The sequence below is a fragment of the Micromys minutus genome, assembly GCF_963924665.1.
Source record: "Micromys minutus genome assembly, chromosome: 7".
NCBI classification, from domain to species: domain Eukaryota; kingdom Metazoa; phylum Chordata; class Mammalia; order Rodentia; family Muridae; genus Micromys; species Micromys minutus.
In genome coordinates, this window is record NC_137976.1 from 37,065,607 (window position 1) to 37,087,335 (window position 21,729).

General features: G+C 43.0%; 2 protein-coding genes across 5 annotated transcripts in view; one reads left to right on the plus strand and one right to left on the minus strand.

Annotated features, from left to right (window-relative positions):
• FILIP1L (filamin A interacting protein 1 like) overlaps window positions 1-10,292 on the minus strand; it is a 232,325-nt gene extending 222,033 nt beyond the window's left edge. The window contains exon 1 of the mRNA XM_080919051.1: window positions 9,920-10,292. The gene's annotated coding sequence lies outside the window, so the exon portion shown is untranslated. The remainder of the gene's footprint in view (window positions 1-9,919) is intronic.
• Window positions 1-21,729, plus strand: part of CMSS1 (cms1 ribosomal small subunit homolog) — a 288,302-nt gene that overhangs the window by 225,340 nt on the left and 41,233 nt on the right. Inside the window, exons 1-2 of one of the 4 annotated variants that reach the window (XM_080919057.1) lie at window positions 10,205-10,332; window positions 11,325-11,420. The exons of 1 other annotated variant lie outside the window; for it this stretch is intronic. Coding sequence is in view for 1 of the 3 variants with exons in the window: in XM_080919055.1 (XP_080775181.1) it covers window positions 12,588-12,603 (16 nt within the window). In the remaining 2 variants the exon portion in view is untranslated. Of the gene's footprint in view, window positions 1-10,198; window positions 10,333-11,324; window positions 11,421-12,477; window positions 12,604-21,729 lie in introns of those variants that run through there. 2 more of the 4 variants (XM_080919055.1, XM_080919056.1) reach the window with 2 other exon arrangements.

Consider the following 21,729-nt stretch of genomic DNA (forward strand, 5'->3'; position numbering starts at 1 on the left):
CTAATAAATCTATTGACCGATGCTAAGAGAAACTAAGAAAAATGTTTTCTGGTCAGTTGAGTGAAAAGTGCAAATACAAAAGTTCCATTAAAATGGAAAGGAGTGGGAGCAGCAGACCACTGGTTATACATGCTTACTGCTCTTGCAGAGGATGCAAGTTCAATACCCAGCACCCACACACCAGCTCACAACCACCTACAACTCCAGCTCCAGAGTGTGCATGTGCGTGCGCATGCACACAAACAAACACACACACACCATATGACTTGTATCTTGCCACTAAGAGGTATCTAACCTAATGCTGAAAGCTGTCATCCTCTGGATTTAGAGATAGACAAGAAATTTGTAGCTACCTGTTCAGACTGGTAGTGCTACTCTTATAGCATTGCATGTGCAGATGGAGATTGTTACATTGTTTCATACTATTAAATAATTCTTACTTTATATGCACTTAGCTATGGCAGACCTAGTTGGACTTTTCAATTAAAGTTGCCTAGTATAAAGGAACTCTCCACATGCAGTTGGAGACATGACCAAATTATGTGCTGATATAACTCGATTATTTAGGTCGATTGCAACTTTGTCTGGGGATGTGACTTGGTGCACACAGATTTGAATTGAAGTTCCCCTTCCTTCAATAGACACGCTGCTCTCTTTTGACACTTCGTTGGTGATGAAATGTCATGGTCCCTTTGCTCACTTTGGGAGCAGCAGACCCATTGTGCTTTGAACTGATGTTTTCCATCTTCTGTTTAACGGGTATTTAATGCATCCACACACCCTTTCTGGAACCTGGTCCACTTATTAAGTGATGGGATAGTAAAGCTTGCTGTCTCGTGTGTACAGATGCTGTCTTTTCAAATATCAAAAGAACTGTGGCAGTGCCTTGTTTCAGAAGGAGTGGCTCAACACTCCAGCACAAAGATTCTTCTGAGGTAGCATTACATAAATAATGGCTGCTGGACAGGAAGAGTCTTTTCCTATTCTGGAATAAATTGAACACATTTGAGATTTTTACTATCTATTCAGAATCCTCTGGGCTGTGAGGGTGTAAATTATCAACTTTTCGGGTGTGGAACTTCCATTACACAATTTAAATGTTATGATTGAAGTGAGCAAGAGAATGGTAATTTGTTTTCTTTAAAAAAAAAAAAAAAAGTTACTTGCATAAAACCAGAGATTTTCAAAGGAAAGAAAAGGATTTTTCTGCCCTGTAACATCCATCAAGGAAATTTCAGGGTTGTTTTTAAGACTTCACTTCCTGGGGATGTTTTTGGCCCCCAAAACATGAACTTTTGCTTTCTAAACTCATACCTGTCTGCATGTGTGTATAGTCTAGAGCCATGATCATAACTTAGGGTCCAAAGAAAGCACCGTTTGTGTTATTAAGTACTTTTGTGCCATTATCGATATGCTCACTACCCTATATCTCCCCTTTGTGGCTCTCAGCAAAGGTGGTGTAGTTATCACCTCCACTTTGTAGTTCAGAAAACTGAAGCCGTGGAGGTTAAGTAGCTGATGAAGATGCCATGTGGGAGAGTCTGGGCTCCCAGGCATTACAGACATTATACACTAGGAGGATGAACTCACCCATGTACTGGTTTGATTGTGATTTTGATTTTTGTGAGGCATTCATACATTTTCAACTCATAAAGCAGTCCTCTTCCTGTGTTCTAATGGTTGGGCATGGCTCCATAGCTAGATGCTATGTTACAATTCCAAGATCAGCAGCAGACTGTAGGATCCAGAATAGTGTTTGGCACATCATTTATTTGTAACATAAATAAGTAAGCAAGTGAACAAGCATAGGTTCCAGGCCTGGCTAGAGCCTTCTTTTGTGATATCGCTACACTGAGTACAGTGTGCAGTATCAGTGGCCGCAACATTGGTGAGTCCGACATGTAGTAATGCCCGACTAGGAAAAGTCAGATCAAATTTATTTGTGACTGTTTTTGAGAAGCCAGTAGTCTTTGGCCAATTTCTTAGCAGGAGAGCAGCTACTTGAAGAAAAAATGTTGCATAGATTTTCGCCCCAGAATTTTTTCACTGGGCAGTGTTTTATAAGTCAGTATTACACAAAAGGTATTTAGAGTTGAATTTCCAGGGATTCTAAAGGTTGATAAATTTTCTTTCTTCAAAACACTGGCAACTTCCTCTGCCAACAGTTTCCTCTGCCTCAGTTCTTCATCTGAGAACAGGGTGGGTAAACTTCATCAGACATTGTCAAATATTCTTCTTCCTTTGTTTTAGCATCCTGACTTGTGTGGGTGGAGACAGAGAGAGAAAGGAAAAGATATCTGGCTTTTTCTTACTTTTTATTGATTCTTTCTGGATTTCACATCATGCACCCCAATTCTACTTATCTCCCCTTTCCTATGTACCCACCCTCGCAAGCTCCCCCACAAAAATAACAAAAAAAAAGTTAAAAAACAAAAACCAAAACAGAAACCGTCTCAGTGTGGAAGCTGTAGTGTGTCACAGTGTGTCCCACGTCTCTATCTGCAAACATTCTTTGCAGTGAGTCATTGGTCTGGTTCGAGGCCCCTGGCTTCTGCTACACTATGAATACTGGATCCTCACCAGGACGCCTCTCCAATAGCATGATATTGCCCAGTGTCATAGAGACCCTGCAGCTTTAGGTCTGCAGGATCACCCCTTTCATCTGCTTCGGCAGGTCATGGGGTAAATGTTGGGGTGGGCCAACTCCTAGCATTGGATCTGGACTTGAGTGGTAACTGGGTTGGTCAGCTCACAAGCTCCCCAGCAGTGCCCCAGCTAGCTCACGCAGTGCCAGCTCTCAGGCCCTGAGGGCTCTGCTGTGCTGTCCACGTGAGATGCTGGGCCTGTTCCCTGTAGTGCTGTAGCTGATGAGTAACAGAGACAGCTCTCCCGCCTGTTACAGGTGGCAAGCCGGGTGGAGGGGTGTTTCCCTGGCCCACAGCACCTCACAACAGATGAGTGGGGTGGGGCCAGTTCTCCTATGCTCACACCCTCAGGGGCAAACCTGTGCTCTGCCATCAGGACTTTTATTTTATATGTATGGTGTTTTCCCTACACGAATGTCTGCGTACCACAGACGCAGTGCCTGAGAGGTCAGAAGAGGGCGTTGGATCCATGGAAGTAGCATTGCAGGGGTCTGTAAGCTGCCATATATGTTCTGGGAATTGAACTCTAGGTCTTCTGCGAGAGCAGTGCCGAATTCTGAGCCCCCTAACCTTTCTTCAAATGAAAACAAACCCATTGACGAGCTCCATTATACCAACACCAAAGCAGAATATGAAGTTTGAAGTTTGAGGCAGAAGGTTCTCAGTCTTCAGTCATACAGATCTAATATATTTTGCCAACAGTAAAATTTACCCTTCAGATAATGTTCAATTCCACAGCTCCTGGCAAACACAGGAGATCACAGGTGCCACCATCACGGTCAAGACCTATAGACGTTCCATCACCCCAAAAACAGCCCCTCTCACCCCTTTACAGAAACTCCTCCACTAGGTCCTAGAAGCTAGCAGTCGCTGATCTACTTTCTGTCCCTGTAACTTTTCATTTGCTACAGTGCCATGACTCCATTTACTCAGTGTGTGGCTTCTTGAGTCTGCATTGTTTCCCCTGGCCTAACCAGTTGGGGGTTGTCCATGTGGCTGTATTGTTAGTGGTATAGAGTAATTCACCCTAAAGTTGCACTGTAGCTTAAATATTCACCAGTAGGAAGGTGTTTGAATTGTTTCAAGTTCGAGGCAATTACAATGAAACTGCTTGAAATATTACAACTCAGTCACATGCAAGTTGGCTGTCAGGTTAGAAAGCATCAAATTCAAGAATCATGGGAGAAGGAAATAACTATTCTATTCCACACCAACAAACAAGCAAAACACAGGGTGCTACATGTCTGTTATCCCAGCACTTGAGTGGCTGAAGCAGGAAGATCATGTGTTTTGGACCAGCCTGGAAGTCCCTGCCTCAAAAAACATCTCTCCAAAATCTTCTAGTTTGACTCCCCATCACACTCACAAACACAATCAAGAATGGAGTCCTTGATACCCTCCCTCCAGAACCACTCTTACAAGTGTTGGTGGCCATGTGCATTCTTGCTGGAAGACAGTTCCCAAAGGAGCACAGCTTCCATGCCCACTTTTCCATTCACTGCTACTACCCCATGTGGCCTGTCCAACGGTGTTCGTCCTCCCTCACTTTCAGAATTCACACATCTTTGTCCCTCCTCTCGCCAGCGGGGGCAGGGCTTTTAGCAGTGGTGTTATTTTGCCACTCTGAAAGCATAATTATGGAGAAAGGCTCCCTACAAAGCATGTGGCTCATCTTACAGAGGCTGGCTCTATTATATGCACAGATTGGTCGGGCCAGGTACACAGAATATTCATTGATATCTTCAGGTTTTTTCCTAACATGGCTTAATATACGGTGACAATGTATGATTGGGGCACTAATGTCACTTAGTGCAGTCATCACCACTTGAGCCACCAATGTCATCTAATGTAGCTAATGTCAGGCTGAGAGCAACCACTGAGTGCTGGGACAGCAGGCATGTACCCCTGTGCTGACTAGAAGAAATTTTGTTTGTTGGGGCAGAATAGAGTAGCCATTTCCTTCCTCAATGATTCTTAAATTTGATGCCTTCTGACCTAACAGCCAACTAGCATGTGACTGAGTTGTAATATTTCTTGTAGTTTCACTTGTAATTGCCTCAAACTTGGATTACACACACACACACACACACACACACACACACACAAACACACTACACATACACATAGACCACATGAATTAGCGTGTTGTGTATCAACCTATGCTGATCCGGAAACTTGCTCATCTGCTGCGACATAGACCAGAAGTTGATGTAAGCATTTAGGAGCTTTTGCAGCAGTTTGATGTTACTACAGAATCTTAGCCTGTGATCCTGATGTTCAAAAAAACATTTTTATTACAGTCAATGGTAAATGGACCACAACAAAATTTTTTACTTCTGCCACAGGTAGGTGAAAAGCTCAGATATAATATGCTTTTCAAATGCTTACAAAGAAATCTCAGTTCTTGGGTGGAGCCTGTTATTGTGCATTTTAAGCATACAGTCAAGTGATACCCACACAGATCATCTGCCAGCAGAGTTGAGGAGTGGAAAATCAGAGAACTTGTACACTTTATATAAACATTGTCTCTGTTCAGCTGGTTTAAGCATACATCAGAACTTAGTAAGGATCACATGAATGGCATCAAGACAGCATCTCTGTAACATAGAGCCTCGCTTTGGGTCATTGTCAGTGAGAAACTGGGCCTGTTAGCACGCTGCATACCAAGTGTTATTATCAGTCCCTCCAGTCTCCAGAGATAGGGACAGGGAAGCTCTCTAAAAGTTCAAATGATAAATCACAGTTCCATATTGTCACACAGCCCCGTTTGCCTCATGGTGTCCTCAGCAGTCATATGCCAAGCATGAGAACTGGAACCTCGGATAATCTTAATGGGCACTAGCACTATCATAGTGCTAAATGCTTAAACACTACGCTAACGCCAGCCAAATTTTACGGATCTACTGTGTAACAGAACTAAAACCCATCCAAACAAAAACTGTGGTAGAAGTGACTGATCCTTTAAGGCAAATCATAAATAATTCCCAAATAATGTTAATTAGATTTAAAGAATAAGTTTCTGTCTTTTGTTTATTTGACATGAGATAGCCTCCCTCAAGATCAGAATGTCTTAGAGCGCCAAGACTTTACAAGTCCAGTCTTTATTTCATGCCTCCTCCAACATGAACTTATCCATGTCTTAGTTGTTAAAAGAAAATAGAATAATAAGATTTTTTTTAATTTGGAACTATTAACTGCACCTGCTTAGGATCTAAAACCAAAGTGGAAAACATAAGGCTTAACCCCACATGCTCCCTGATCAAGTGCAGAGTTTCTTTAAATAGCCTCATGTGGAGATATGAGGAGCAGCTGGTGTCACTGGTGTCCCCAGGCACAACCTGGCAGGCTCACACTGCGCACAGGCAGCTGCTCTGCGCCTCTCCGGACCAGATGGAGAAGCACAGAAGCAGCCTTGCCTAATTATATTCCCTTTATTATGTTTATTATATAATTATTAATTTACTATATTAACCAATAAATTATATTTATTATTATATTCATAGCACTTTGCTATGAACTCCTAATTCCAGGTTCGCAGCCATGACACCCCAAGAGCCATCTTGATGATCTGGGAATCTCCATTCTCACCCACAAACTGGATAGAAATTAATCAAAATAAAAGTACAAAATAGAAGAAAGGAAGGAAGGAAACACGGGGAATGAAGCCTTGTGACTTGGTCATAGTTAGCAGTAGGTAGTACTGGCTCTGTGTGTGCCATACACACGATTCTCTGTATGCCTTAGCAGCTGTGGTAGTCTGAAGGCATCTCCTTCACAGGGCAGAACTAAATGAGGAAGCCAGGAGAGCAGGACCATTCATCTCTGCTTCCTAGTCTCAGGAGCAATGTGACCAGGCCCCTCCCATTCCAGGCCCTCCCACCACGATGCACTGATCCCTTCTTAAACTGCAAGCCAAAATAAATACCTCCCTTAAGTTTCTTCTGTGGGGTAGTTGTGACAAGAAAAGTAATCCAGCAGAAGGTCAGCTTACTCCCAAATGTCATCAGAAAGGACGACATCCAATGGTGCCCTCCTCTGTTCAGCAGGCTGCCCTGTACTGCAGCCTGGCGCATACACTTAGCACTGTCTCCTGTACAGGGGTTGGTCTGTATGTTTGTGGTTTTGTTTTCTTGTGCTTCTTTCTTATTCCTGATAAAGGTCCCATCTGTATTCCCTGAAAAGCGGGATCTAGACCAGGTGAGTCGGTGTTTTCCATTGCTAAGCTGATGGCCCCAATCACCAGTTTAAATCCTATTTGCTTTTCATGGAGCTGAGGAGCTAACGTGCCCTACTCTACTCGTCACAGATGCTGTCAGTCTTTTCTTCAGTCCTGCAAGCTGGGGAAATGATGTTTATTCTTATCAGAATATTTTTATCTCATTATGATAGTATGAGGTAAAGTACAGACATAACCATCCTAGTTACCCAGCATCTACAATGACAAAACAGTAGCCTTCTTTAGTAAGGAGGCTGATTTTTTTTTTCAAGGGCCTGGAGGAAAACTCTGGTCTAAGGAACATGGAGACAGGAAAGGTTGATGAGGTGATAGGTATTGAATCCCTCCCTGTTGGCATAGTTTACCTCCCTGTTGGCATCCCAGTTTACCAATACTATCTCCAATCAGTAAGTACCCAGGGTATGTGCATTTATGTTGAAAAATTAGAATTTTCTAATCTTCTACGTAATAAATTATTCTGAGGCCTACATCAGACTGAAAAACAGTGGGACTGACCCCTTAAATACCTAAATTTTGGTTTGTGATCTGCTAAGCCAGAAGTGATACTATCAAATATCTATCTCCCCTATCACACAGGATCAAGCGGTTCACATATGAGTTCTATGAGCAAAACAAAACATTCCATTTATGTGACGTTATAACATAGCGTGTCCACAGCCAGGGCAGGCAGCAGTAGTGTGGTTCTTCAGTATCGACACAGTGATTGACTGTCACATGGGCACAAACATTGTGAGCGTCTGTCCAGAGGAAACACGGATATCTAAGAAATACAGATTTTGCTCTGAAGTGCTCCTTAAGGACTTCCTGTCTGACACAGTTCTGAAAAAAAGCAGGTGGTCAATAAGTAAACCTTTTGTCTAGCATCTTTTACTTGGTCTAATCTTCAGTGTTTCTCCATGTTCCTCAAGTATTTGTGCAAAATGTATATTCCAGCTTGATTATTTGATGCTGAGATGGTCTCTGGGGTTGTTTCCATATCTTATAGATTCTAAATAACCCTTTTCAGAATAAGGAAACATTAATGGGTCTGTATTAATCATAAATTAGGGTAAAAATACATAAGCCTGGTAAACAATATACACAGTACACTAGTACTTCAATTACTAGTAACTTCCTTCTAAGAGATGCTCAGAGCATTCACCTTATTGACTGTCGCACCATTGGCCCGCACAGCGCCTAGGACTGAGGCATTCTAGTAGTTAACGAATGGACAACTGAGATAACAAGTTAAGTGCTTTACCATGAACGTATTACCCCTGATCGTGAGGAGTACCTTTATTCTTTGTTCAGTGTGAATAGTTACTAAATACTTGTAATCACAAATTCTAGTCTACAGAAAATAAACAGTTTTAAATACTTTAATGCATTGGGTTAGGCAAAGGCTATTTCCTTGATAATGAAATTTTGTTTGAGGTTAAGATAAAGAATAATATGAACTCCATTTGAAGGAAAAAATAAAAGGCTCATTTATTTGGGGATTTTCTCATCCTTGGACCTGCCCAACTCTTGGCAAGTCATACTCTCAGTCTCTCCAAATACATCATCATTTTGAAGCCAACATGAAATAGATCTAGTTATGATGATTCTGCCTGAGGCTAGTTCTTGACTGAAATTCTAGTTGAGTGAAGTTTAAAAAGAGACAATTATACATGAGCTTTAGTAGATGCTGAAGTCCGATGATAAATCATAGCCCTTTCTTCAGAACCAGTGATTGCTTCTCTTGGCCCGGGTATTTTTTGAGTGGTTTTCCATTGGCTGTAATCAGAATCCAAACCCCACATCACTTGGGGAAATTACACAGGAAAGTCTCCTCAGAGGACATATGTGTTAATTAGACTGCATATTTGTTTTTAGAAAGTGGAACTAGCAAGTTAAAATTATCGATGCTTCTGGAAAATGCCAAGAACAAAAGCTCTCATCTTGCTGATGCCGACTTTTAATGTTAAGCACGAGGAAAATTTTCTGAATGTCAACTGATGGCTACAAGCGTAACTAGGTACCGGGATTGTGTTTTAAGGACCTGTGTCATCACAGTAAGGCACTGTATTTGCAGCAATGGTGTTACACAGCAGATCTCATTTACCACGGACCCTGGGACTGTAGTTCAGCAATATTCACACTGTACCTGTTCTAATGTTTCCTGACACTTTTATTTTAAAGATGTGGTCATTGGTCACTATGGAGGGAACAGCAGGTGAATAAAATTCCCAAGCATCTTAAGCGAGCATGCACCTCTGTTAAATGGAGTCCTGCATACCAAATTCCCTAGCCATCCAACACATGACATGATGCTCCCATGTCATGGGAGCACACAGAGCAGAGCCGCCACAGTTTTCTCTACAGTAGCCTGGAGTCACTTCTTAACACCAGGGTGTGTGGTACCTGTGAGCATCCATCCAGTGGTCTGTGTGATGAGCTGCAGTGCAGGTCCATAACAAATGTCGCTGGAGACCTTTTAAATCTTAAATTTCAAAACCTATGCTGTTCTCTGGCCCCCAGCCAAATTCTATCGTCATAGAAAGAAATGTGAACGCAGTAAAAAGAATATATTCTAGTCGTCATCTGAGGATGGTGATCTACTGTATCCTCATGAAAAGGAAATTCCTTCTCTGACCTAGCAACTTCTCCATTTTCATCAGAGTGATTCTGAAACTGTATGCTGATCATTCGTATTTTCAAAACCCAACCACTAGCAAGAAAAGCCATGCGCTCAAACTTCTCTTATTACTTTTTACCATCTGTCTTACTCTCAAGAGGATAATAATTTAGTATTTCTTTTAAAGTTTCTTTCATTGCCCACAGTGTAACAAAACTGGCCATCAGAACGGGACCTCCATTTTGCAATTGGCTTTTACCTATTTTAGCCTGAAAGTCACCTTCATAAAATTTTGATCATAACTGAGAGAGACTTCTTCCCTCCCCTTACATAATATCCCAAGGATCTTGCTCCTGAAGAGCATTTGACCATCCCCTGCTGTTAGATAACACAGAAACATCTCAAGGCCCTACTGGAGCAGGACAAGGACACTTAGCTTACCGTGCAGGTCCCTGGGCTTGGTCACGCTTGGCAGTTCTCTCTTCTGATCCCTGTCAGAATCCAGTAGTGAAGCCTGAGCACCCAACAGCGTTTTCTTTTCTTTTTGGGCACTCTCTCACTATTTGTTCTGTGGGTCTCAAAGTCACAGAGAGTGTGCAACCAGGGACCAGGGACGATTCTGCAAAAGGGACGCCACAGGGGGCCCAGCACGGGGTGGGCCCGAACGGCAAATACAACCTTCTTTCCTTGCCTGGCAATCTTCCTCATACTCTGAAGACAGGTGACCTTGCCGAAGCGCTCACCCCACAGCCTTGCCAGTCTCCACTGGAGAGAGGGGCTGTCTGAACTGTGCTACAAGATAAAGCGACCCTAAGGCCAAAAACCTTCTGCCCACAGCAGACAAGTAGAGACAGGTATCAGCTCTCAGAGTGTATCTGCATGTGTGTGTGAGGGCGTTTGTGTACTTGCATGCCTGTGCCCAGCAGCTGCTCTCCAGATTAAAAGACACCACTCATTGGCAGACATCTCCGAAATCTCCTCCTGGGTCATTCCAAACTCAGGCGCATATCCTGGATGAAGAGGGAACTGCCGGGCACAGCCTAGGACCCCTTCTCGGCCACATTGTTGCCTCAAGTCCACTGTGAGCCCTAAACAGCAATGCCAGCACGTTAGGAGCAGATGCCCAGATACTAGGTTGCCCCTGATTTTGTACCCTGCAGCTGTGAACTAATGTAGACTTTGCTTGAGATTTAAGTAACAAAGCTGTGACCCTTATCTGACAGCCATAGCTCAAGGCACAGTGTGCAGACGCTCACTATTATTAACGCAGTGTTGCTCTTTCCTCTGAATGCCAGCCCACTCCATGTAGTGTTACCGAAGGCAAGGGAACAGAATGCTAGGAAAACTCTAAACGTGATACCCAAATGTATTATACACTGTTGTTGTTATTATATATCGTTCAGGTGCTCGTGAAATTTCATAAAATTAAAAGGCTCAATGTCATTTTCCCTAGTTGGTATCACGTCTTTGGGTGGGGGATGGATGGGATGTAGAAGCTTGTTCGTTTACACAGACAGGCATTGCAGTACTAGTCAGATCTACCTCCCATGCCTGCCAGCTGCCTCAAGTCCAGTCTGTGCATGATCTTATTTAGTCCTCATGGTGTTATGTAAATGAGCCTCATTGCTAATGCTCCCCTGAGAAAGTCAGAGGGGACAGTCATTAAGTAACTGCGAAGGTCTTACAGATGATAGAGACTACACTGGGAATTCAAAGGGTTTCTCTAAAGAAACCATGTTCTTTGTCTTTTTATATATGATTGTGTGTTTATGTGCATGCGTTCGTGAGTGCATGTGTGTGTAGATCGAAGGACAACTTGTGAGAATCCATTTCTCCTACCATGTAGGTCTGAAGGATCAGATGCAGCACACTCTGACCATCACACCAGCCCTGTGCTCTGTTTGTTATTGATAACACTGAAATGAGTTCAGACTCACAGAAAGTATGTGGAACATATATAATCTATAGTAATTCTCTTCTTTTAGTACTTTATACTTGCATCCCCCCCACCTGTGTGGTGTTTGCATGCGTATATTGTTTCCTGAATTGATTTATATGCTTCAGTATGATTATCCGGAAAGACAAGTGTACACTCAATAACCAAAGCATAACCATCAAAATCAATAAATCAACATAGATTTCATTCGAATCCATTAATCCCATTCAAGTCTTCATAAAAGCCTTAATGATATGCTTTAGAATATCTTTTGGTCTGTTATGGGTTACATTTAATTATCATGTCTAGTTCAAGTTGAATTAGACTATGATTGTGAAATATACAGAGAATTTCAACAATTAGCAAAAATATATAAAATGCCTTGGTAATTTTTAGACTAACTGTATGTAGAAGCTATAAAATTTTGGTATATTCGAGTACTTTTTTTTGTCCAAAACACAAGTGCAATCCAGGTGTTCTCTCGGTGGCACAGGTGTCATAGGTACTTACAATGCACAATTACTATGGCTTAAGAGAGGAGACCCCAGTACAGGCTGGCTACGGAACAGACGGACCATGGGGACCTTATTTTCAGAGAAACAAGCTAGGTTCGAACTGACCAACTGTTAGCATCATACATCTGTAAGTTACCTAGAATTGTCAGATTGACAGAAACAGGAAGTAAAATGCGGTGACCGAAGACTTGGGAAAGGAGCAAGACATGACTAGTGTTGTTTCATGAGAACAGAATCTGATTTCAGTTGATCACAAAGTCATGGAAATTCGCTGCGGCAATGGTTGCAGGCAGGTGTGACGATACATAAAGTCCCTCACTGGCGCACACAGATAGCTTCCTGGAGAAGGAGCTGAGGAGGGGTGTCTTCTGATTTAATGTTGTAATCGTGCTATGGATTTAAGAAACGAAACTCATCCGGGAGGCAGCCACCACTCACTGGTTTACTTCCTTCGCAGTCCCACCTGTGCAGTATCCGCTGAGCCTCTGGCCAAACACTTGCCACTTCTTGTATACCTTCTGAAATGAGATAATCCTGAATCCTCTCAGGTTCAAGCCTGGAGTTGGTACTGTGTCCCTTAATTCAGCTTCGAAACCTGAGACCAAGGACAGATGCTCCAGCCCGTCCTGTACCCTCCACATCACGGGAGCTGCTGAGAATGGACATTTGCACAGGTGGGAAGCACTGGGCTACTTCCCGGGCATCTGAAGGGACAGGGCATCTCACACTGGCATAGCAGAACAGGTTCTAAAGGCTTGCTTACACCTGCTCAGTGACCAGTCAGCCCATAAGCAAGAATCACAGAAAAGGTGTTTACAGTCTTCAGGCAATTTCTTCAACTCTCTGCCCTTGTCTTCTTTTCTGTGGTAATTTTGCACTGAAAATGACGATATCTTAGTTCTATTTTAGAATTGATACTTTTCAAATCTGTGAGTTGATGATTTAAAATACTTCATGAAATCAGCCCTTTGTTTCTCTTAGTAGACTTAAACAAGTGGTCCCTGCAAAGGTCCAGAGCTCGTTCTTAGCACAGCGAGCTTTAAATTACTTTGTTGTCCATCTTTTCTTCTTTCTGTGAACTGTGAGACCTGTGGGGTTTGTCCTGGAGACATTTCGAACACACCCTAATGCCTAATTTTTCTTAATTCATACCCTGCATCTCATCTATCCCTTTGTCTGCTCTGTGCTGCTGGGCCACTGTTATCCCAAAGCCTGATACACACTCCCTAAGTCCCACCTTAGTGCAATTGCCAGCATCCTCTTCTTTCCCAAACTGGAAGGGGGTTCCTGGAGTGCGGTTTGCCCCTGGCTGGTCCCCAGCAGTCCATGCAGAGGAAAGACTGATGGAGCATCTCAGACTGCTTCAACAGGTAAACAAATGATGTAACAACCCCAGAGCTACAGAGCTTTGAGTCACTCTTCGGGCTGGGCATGTGGCAGGGGTGTAGCACTTGTCCCCTGTGTGCAAGGGCCTGGTTTCTGTCCCTAGCACTTATAAAAGGTGGCAGTGACCTAAAAAGTAAGAAAAAGGAAAACTATGCAAGGTTAGACTTTTCTAACAGTTTATTACCAGCAGAAGTTACAGATTTAAAGTTCTTTTAGGACCCTTTTCCCTTACTGTTTTGTAAGGGTGGGACCAGAGAGATTTGTAAAAATAAAGGTGTGGGTAAGACGCAGAGGAGAAAAATACTAAGAGAACAGTCTGTTAGGGTAAGAGGCTCTGACCTTTGTAATGTACCTGGGGTAGCTTTTCACAATGATGGATATTTTAGGCTTTGTGTTTTCCTGAAGTAGAAAATGGTAATAACAGGTTAAGTTCTTGTTTTTTGTTTTTGTTTTTGTTTTTGTTTTTTTTTTATTGATGAGTAAGATGTGTCCTAGACCTCTGTAATTTGTTGTTGCAAATAATCTGCACACTCGGGTTTCCAAGGGCAGTGTCTCCCTGTCCTCCTGGAACTCCAAGACACCAGGTGGCAGCTGCTTCAACACTGAGGCATTCCTCAAGTGACCTGTTTCAGTGTCATTATGCAATGCTCTTCTCTTGGCAGAGCCACCATCGCCCCAGAGCCTTGTACATGTGTGTCACTACGTAGTTCTTTCCCATCTGGGTCCGCAAACCCCTCCAATGGGTCGTTCATTGAAAATTAGAGCAAAGGATGGGAAGAGACAATGGTAGCAGCTCTTCAAAAGGAACTAGCATGTGAATGCAAAGGTGTGTGAGTTAAGACTTTCCCCTCATCCCTCTTGAAGTAACACCTTTTTCTGGTCGTATTTCCTCCTGCACAGATAATAAAGGGAAGTTGAGCCAGATGGAACTCTTTCCAATTTTCAGAGCAAACCTTGCCTTAATTCCTATTGATTCTAATGACCAGAAACAGGTCTACATATCAATAAGCATCTGTTTAATTCACTTAACAGAAACTTACTGGCTCTCCATAACAGTGTCAGTATTGCTCTGGGTGTTGATACTCCAAAGACAAAATAAAATATTGTCCTATCCACCACGAACTTGGTCCAGTGAGAGAGGCAATTGTGAAAACTCCAGGTTTTAATGGGTACCTTTCTGTGTGGAGGCTGAATAAACCCGGTTTCTGTCCTAGCACTCATAAAAGGTGGTAGTTGAACAACTCTCAGTGACCTAAAAAGTAAGAAAAGGGCTGGTTGAACCTTTTAGAGGTGGAGGTAAGGGAGGCTTCATGGAATGGGCTATAAGTATTTGAGCTGAACATGCTGGGAAGAGGACCAGGTTTCTGCCCGGGAAAGTAGACAGAGGTCACAGGAGAAAACACACCCTGGCAGCAACCACGGATAGCTTCAGCAACAGCAAGCTGCACCTTTGCCTCAAGTACAGGGCCACAGTGACCAGCTTTGGACCAGTACAGTAGAATCTTTGACTGGGCTCGGATGGTTAAGAGTCTTATATGCATGAAAATCTCCTGTGCTGTGAACACAGTGAAGTCACCAGAGGCATTTTCGCAGGAAGTTAGTCAGGGAGCTAGAAAGGAGGAAACACATAAGATTAACACCCCCCTCCCCCAAGAACTTTTTCTAGGACTCTGAATATTTCCCCTGAAAAGGAACTTGGATTTCATCTCATTCTGGTCTTTTGTTCTACTCTTGAAAATTGTATAACCATCTTCAGTACCACTAGGTGTCCTGTGTTTGGTGGCCTTCAGCAGACACTTCCATAAGAACCTGTCCACAGCAGTCCCTAATTAGCAATGGGTAGTGACTGAGGGATGCTGATGCCTTAGAGGCCAAACCCCATGGAGACAAGGAGTGGATAAGGCTGGCACCAGCAGGGAGACCAATAGCATTCATTACAAGTAAGGCATTTAAACACAAGGAGACTCTGGGCTGGGGATGACTGTAGCTTGACTCTAAGTAATCTGTGCTGTGCCCAATGGGGAGCTTAATGAATCACATACACTGCAGTAGCCTAGGGGAAGCTAGTGGTAAGGACTGGGCACATCAGCTGGTGACAGGAGAGCTGCCTGTCCTCAGCACAAGTCCTCATGGCCTGCTCCAGAGGCCCTCCCCTGAGCACCCAAATGGTTCTAGACCTGGTGGCTAGGATCCTGGCAACCTCCAGGCGTGGTTTCACTGGGCCCAAATTAGACCAAGTCTTGGGATCTTCCATTCTAGCCACCAGGCCGGATTGAGAGGCAGACCTGGCACCAGGGTACCACAGAGCTTCCTGTGCGAGGTGGCAGCCCAGGGCAGAGTCAAATGACAGCAACAAGGGTGTTCCCTTAGAGTGGCCTCACAAGACTCTCAGCAGTCCATTGTACTCTCTATTCTTGCTGGACTTTAAGGTTCTTTATAATTTTTCTCAAGTTCAGGAACACCAAGCCACACACATAATGGCAGCTTTTCTTTCAACCACAAATGTCTTTAAATAAGAAAGAACTGCCCAGTCCCCATTCAAACTATACTGTGTGCCAGACCTGGTCTTCTAAAGCAGTCCTTTTGAAATGCTCTAATTGTAGCCATACGTTAGGTCTCCATTCTCTCAGCCTCAAATCAATCAGGGTGGTCCTAGTTAAAATGAAGTCATGAACAAACTCTCATAGAAATGCAAGATTTACAGTGGTATAATATTTGTGGTAGTCAAAACACAATAAAAAAGATGTTCTTTTGTCTCCCAAATTTATTATTTGCAATTATATTTATTCATCTGTTCAGTAATTATGTATTGTGCTTAGACACTGTCCTGAATAGTAAAAGTATGTTTTAAGGAGACATTATCCATCCTCACCATTTTGGAAATTGGTGTCTGTAAAAGAAATTAAGTAACTGGGATACATAGTGCAGCTCAGTGGGTAGAGTGCTGGCTTAACATGTAAGAGGCCTTGGGTAGGGGCTGGAGAGAGGGCTCAGTGGTTAAAAGCACTGTCTGCTCTTCCAGAGGTCCTGAGTTCAATTCCCAGCATCCACATGGTGGCTCACAACCATCTGTAATGTGATCCGATGCCCTGTTCTGATGTGTCTGAAGACAGCAACAGTGTAATCACATACATTAAATAAATAAATAAATAAATAAATAAATAAATAAATAAATAAATAAATAAATAAATCATTTTTTAAGTCGGGGGAGCCTTGGGCAAACCCTGAATAACATATACACTGGGTATGGTTGTATTCTCTAATCTCAGCATTCAGGAGGATCAGAAGTTCAAAGTCATCCTCAGCTACATAGCAAGTTTGAGACCAGAATGGGCTGCCAGACTCTGTCTCAAAAATAAAAGGTAACCAGTAGTCAGATAGTTATAATTAATGAAAGTGCTGTGATAAATGAGAAAGGAACATGCCTGCTCCAGTTGCCTGGGACTTTTCCAAACATCTGTAAGGCTAGTGCTGTCTAAAAACTAAGGAAGCTCCTTTCAAGCAGAACTGAGGTACCAAAGGGCATGGCTCATTGTTGGGGTCCAGGGAAATTAATGTGGCTGGAACAGATCAGCCACACTTTAGGGCACACATGAGAGAGGAACTGAGGAACAAATGGAAGCTGAGACCTTGGAATTCTTCCTGTAGCTCCTACTAGGAACAGTGGCCTCACTGTCTCACAAAGGAACATGCAAAATGGAAGCCGCACAAGAACCATGACCCAGCCCCCCTGGCAAGCCCTGAGACTGCAAGTGCTCTTGGTGATTATTCAAAGGCAAATCGCAACCTAGTCTTCCCCACACTGGCTAGAGTCCTATCTCACAGTCTTTTGCAATTGGCTAGTTTTAAAAGAATTAGCTGGGCTGGAGAGATGGCTCAGCAGTTAAGAGCACTGACTGCTCTTCCAGAGGTCCTGAGTTCAATTCCCAGCAACCACATGGTGGCTCACAACCATCTGAAATGAGATCTGATGCCCTCTTCTGGTGTGTCTGACAACAATGACAATGTACTCACATACGTGAAATAAATAAACAAAACTTTAAAAGAATTAGCTGGAAGGAAAGCAGTCCAAGGTGGAAGGATGAAACATTTGAATAGAGGTTGGGTGTATAAGGGAAGAAATGTCTTACAAGATGGGGATCCTCAGGGCTCTCTATAGGAACGGAATTGGAGAATGAAGAGGGAGAAGGGAGGGAGAATTTTACAGTGGCTTCCAGGCTGTGATTCAGCTAAACCAACAGTGGCTGCCGATCAACAGAAAATCCAAACCCCAATAGTTGTTCCATCCCATAGACTCTCATGCCAGTGAAGGAATGGACTTGTTAGTGAGGCCAAGAGCAAGCAGGCAAAGAACAAAGTCTTCCTTCTCCCATGTTCCTTACACAGGCTGCCACCAGAACGGGTGGCCCAGATTAAAGGTGAGTCTCCCCACCTCAAAGGTCTGGATTGAAGAAGGGTCTCCCCACCTCAAAAGGTCTGGAATCAAGGCAGTTTTCCCACCTCAAACGATTTAATTAAGAAAAATTCCTCCCAGCTGTACACTGCTGCTTAGGTTCTAGTTAATTCCAGACGGTGTCAAGTTTACAGCCAAGAATAGCCATCACAAGTAACCCCTGACAACATGGCACATAATCTTAGCTCCTTGTGTCATGCTTAATTTCCGAGTGAAAAAAATAACCAGGTAAAAGCTATACCTAACATGATAGGTGTCCCATGTATAATCACATACATATTATATATCTAACCAGGTCATAACTATGCATAACATAACTATCCCTCATACAACTGCAAATGCATTATAAATTTTAGAACAGATGACAGTGGTATTTTGAGTAACATTTTGTGGGATTATCTTAAAACTGATATTCTATTCATTGTTGTTACATTACCTGATAAAGAAATGGAGGAAAGAAAACACAAGTAGTTTTACAAACATCTTTTTACAAAATATGACAGAAATACTTGTGCCAATTATAGTTATAATTTATTTTTAGCTGGTATTTATAACTCCCTTCCTCTACCACCCATTCTGTATTACCTTCACCCTCAGCAAGTACCTCAGCAGGTCTTGCTTCTTCTCCTGGGGAAGTGATCCATGTCATTCCTGGAGGGTCTATGCCCTTTGTTATCCTGCCTGGATTAGATTGTCTAGTTTCACACTAATTTTAATCTTGGGGCATGGTAGCACCAATATCTCCTGCACTCCAGACATAGACTTTCTAACTTCCATTTTAGAGAAACAATCCAATTTCCCCTTTATAATCTGAATCAGTCACCCTTCCAACACTGTTATTCCTTAGCCTGTTGGTTCACGTGTGTCAGAAGCCCAAAGTGGCCAGAGGGGAGTCTGAGCTCAATGGAATGTTTGTTGTGGTTTCTGGCAAGAGTGTTCCCCCTCTGGAACTAAAACTTCTAGGCCAGCAGAACTTTAGGTTGCAGGAACAGGAAACAAACATTTTTCTACTGGGGTTACTAAGGGTGAGAGTGGGTGAAACTATTTCCTTTTCCACCCATGGATCCTGGCTATGGGAATAACCATAAGGACACAAAGCATTTTCTACCTTTCAGAGGATCCTGTTCCAGCCCTCATTGCTACTGCCACCTAATTGCCACTATAACTGGGTCTTCAAAGGGCCACACCATCTTTCTATCAGGCCAGCTGCTTCAGGATGGTGGAGAACTTGGTAAAACCAGTAGGTTCCATGATCATGGGCCCACTGTCTCTCTTCTCTGTGAAGTAAGTTCCTTGATCAGAAACAATGCTGTGTTAAATGCCATAGTGGTGGATTAGGCATTTTGGTGATTTGGGTGGTTTTGTAGAAGCATTACATCCATCAAAAGCAAATCCATGACCAAAATGAGTTCTCCAATAAGAAAAGTGGTGTCCTTTCCATGGAGGAAGTGGTTCAGTGTAAGTCACCATGGAGTCACTGGCTGACCACCCAGGGAATAGTGCCATATCATATTAGCAAATCTGGCATTCAGCAGTAGCTATAACCATGTCAGCCTTAATGAGTGGAATTCCATGTTGTCAAGCTAATGCATAACCTCCATCTCTGCTACCATGGCCATTTTATTCCTGGGCTCATTGGGCAATGACAGAAGTGGCTGGGGAAAGAGGCTACTTTCTGCAGAATGGGTCATCCTATCTACTTGATACTGAACTCCTCCTCAGCTGGTCACCTTTTGATGACTATGTAAGACACAAGTATCTTCACATTCTTCACCTATTTGGGGAGAGCTATGTATTTCTTCTCTTGAGGTCTTTCTCGTCAATTTTTCAATCATGTTCTTTCCAAGCCCCTGACCATCCAGCCAATTCATATATGGCTGTTTCTACTTCCAAGCAAAACTTAGAACCACCCGTACTGCCCAGCAGTCTACCATTATTAAGATTTCTCTTTGCTGGTGTCTTCCAGGGTTGTTCCAAATAGTAGTTGTAATGCTACAGCTGTACACTTCTACAGAACCATCAGTAAGCCAGGCCTCAGTCTTCTCCTTGGACAACAGATCATAAGACACACCCCATGAGACCATAGACACATGCTTGGCAGCAGATGGCATAGAAAGGAGAGTAGAAAACATAGGCATTTGGGCAAATTCTTTATGTAACTTGCATGTGCTTTCTGGTTCTGCTTGAACCCAATCATGCCCATACAACTTGCATTTAATACTAGATTGGTACTGCAGATGTCCTGCTTTATGGCTTAGTGGGTCAGCTCACAATGTGCAGCTCAGATCCCATGGTGACTTGGTGGCCCATTGTCAAACATTCTGTTTCCTCTAAGGTCAAGAGCTATCCCTCAAGGAGAGAGTAGTTGCCAACAGAAGATGGTTGGGGTTGCAAAATCCCAAAGGCCTTGTCTGTGATTCACCTGTCGAGGCCTAGCAAAGACTCCAAACAGCATCACTATCTGCCACTGACACCTCGTGTATCAGCCAGGCTGTTGGATCATATGGTTCAAGGGATAAAGGAGCCTGCTCAGCAGCCTGAACCTGTTGAAGACTCTTCTCCGGCTCCAGGCCCCATTCAAAGTTAGCTTTCCAAGTCAGTTGGTATATGGGGTAGGTTGACACACACACGTAAGAAATGGGCTGTTTGCAGAATCCAAACAGGCCCACTAAACATTGTGTTTCTTTCTTAATGGTAGGCAGGGCCAGGTAATAGCTTAGGTTCACCTTAGAAGGAATGCCCCATACCACTGGACTTCTTATGTTTGTAAAATAGCTCATACCATGGCTTTTAGTACTCTCTGAGACTCTAGGTGGGGAGTCAGTATGTGTAGATGTTTCCAAACTGGAAATGCTATTCCAGATACTTTTAAAAACTTCCATAAACTTTCGTTGTTCTAGAACCACTTCTAGTACCAAAATCTGTATTAGTCAAAGTTCTCCAGAGGAACAGAACTTGCAGAACATATGCACACACGCACACACATGAAGGGGATTTATATAAATGTCCTACTAGCCTAACAGTGGATGTCTTACTGCCAACTGACTGCCCAAGAATCCAGTAGTTATTGAGTCCACAGGCTGGATGTCTCATCTGGCCTAAGGTATATGCCAGAATTCCAAGAAGTAGACTCTATGGTACCAGTGAGTGTTGAGAGAATTCTGGGATTTGGGGCTCTTTAAGAAACAAAGAAATATCACAAGAATATGTTTTTGTTTTGAATCCAGGTTCAGGGATATGGCACTGCTTTGCACCAGCTGACCATAATTTGCCTCATGATCTAGAGGAGGCTTGGTTTGCCAGCTGCAGATCGTTTCTATGATTGTATGATGAATGGGTAGATAGATAGATAGATAGATAGATAGATAGATAGATAGATAGATAGATAGATGGATGGATGGATGGATGGATGGATGGATGGATGGATGGATGGATGGATGGATGGATGGATAGATAGATAGATTAGAGCCCTGATGGAGGGTAGGTTGTGGTTTGTTAGATCCTTAGGATATATCTCCCTCTCTTTCTCACTCCCCCTTCATCCCTCTCCTCTACCCTTTCTCTCCTATCTAGTGATAGGGGGTGAAAACAGGAGATAAGGGGTGGGAAAAAGAAGAACCCACAAAGTAGCAAAGACCAGCTACAAGTGAAGGAGTGGACTTCCAGGGAGAGCAAGAGCAAGCAGGCATCAAAAGCATTTTTTCTCCATGTCCTTTGTACAAGCTGACACTAGAAGATGAGGCCCAAATAAAGGTGTATTTTCCTACCTCAAAAGATCCAGGTGAAAAGTGGCTCATCCCACTTCAAATGATCTAATTAAAGAAGAAACCATTCCTCAGAAGTGTACTTGGTGCTTAAGTTTTAGTTAATTTCAGATGTAGTCAAGTTGACAGTCAAGAATTGCCATCACAGTAGGGATTAAGTTAAGATTTGATTTTCTTGTCATAAACGTTGCACAGCA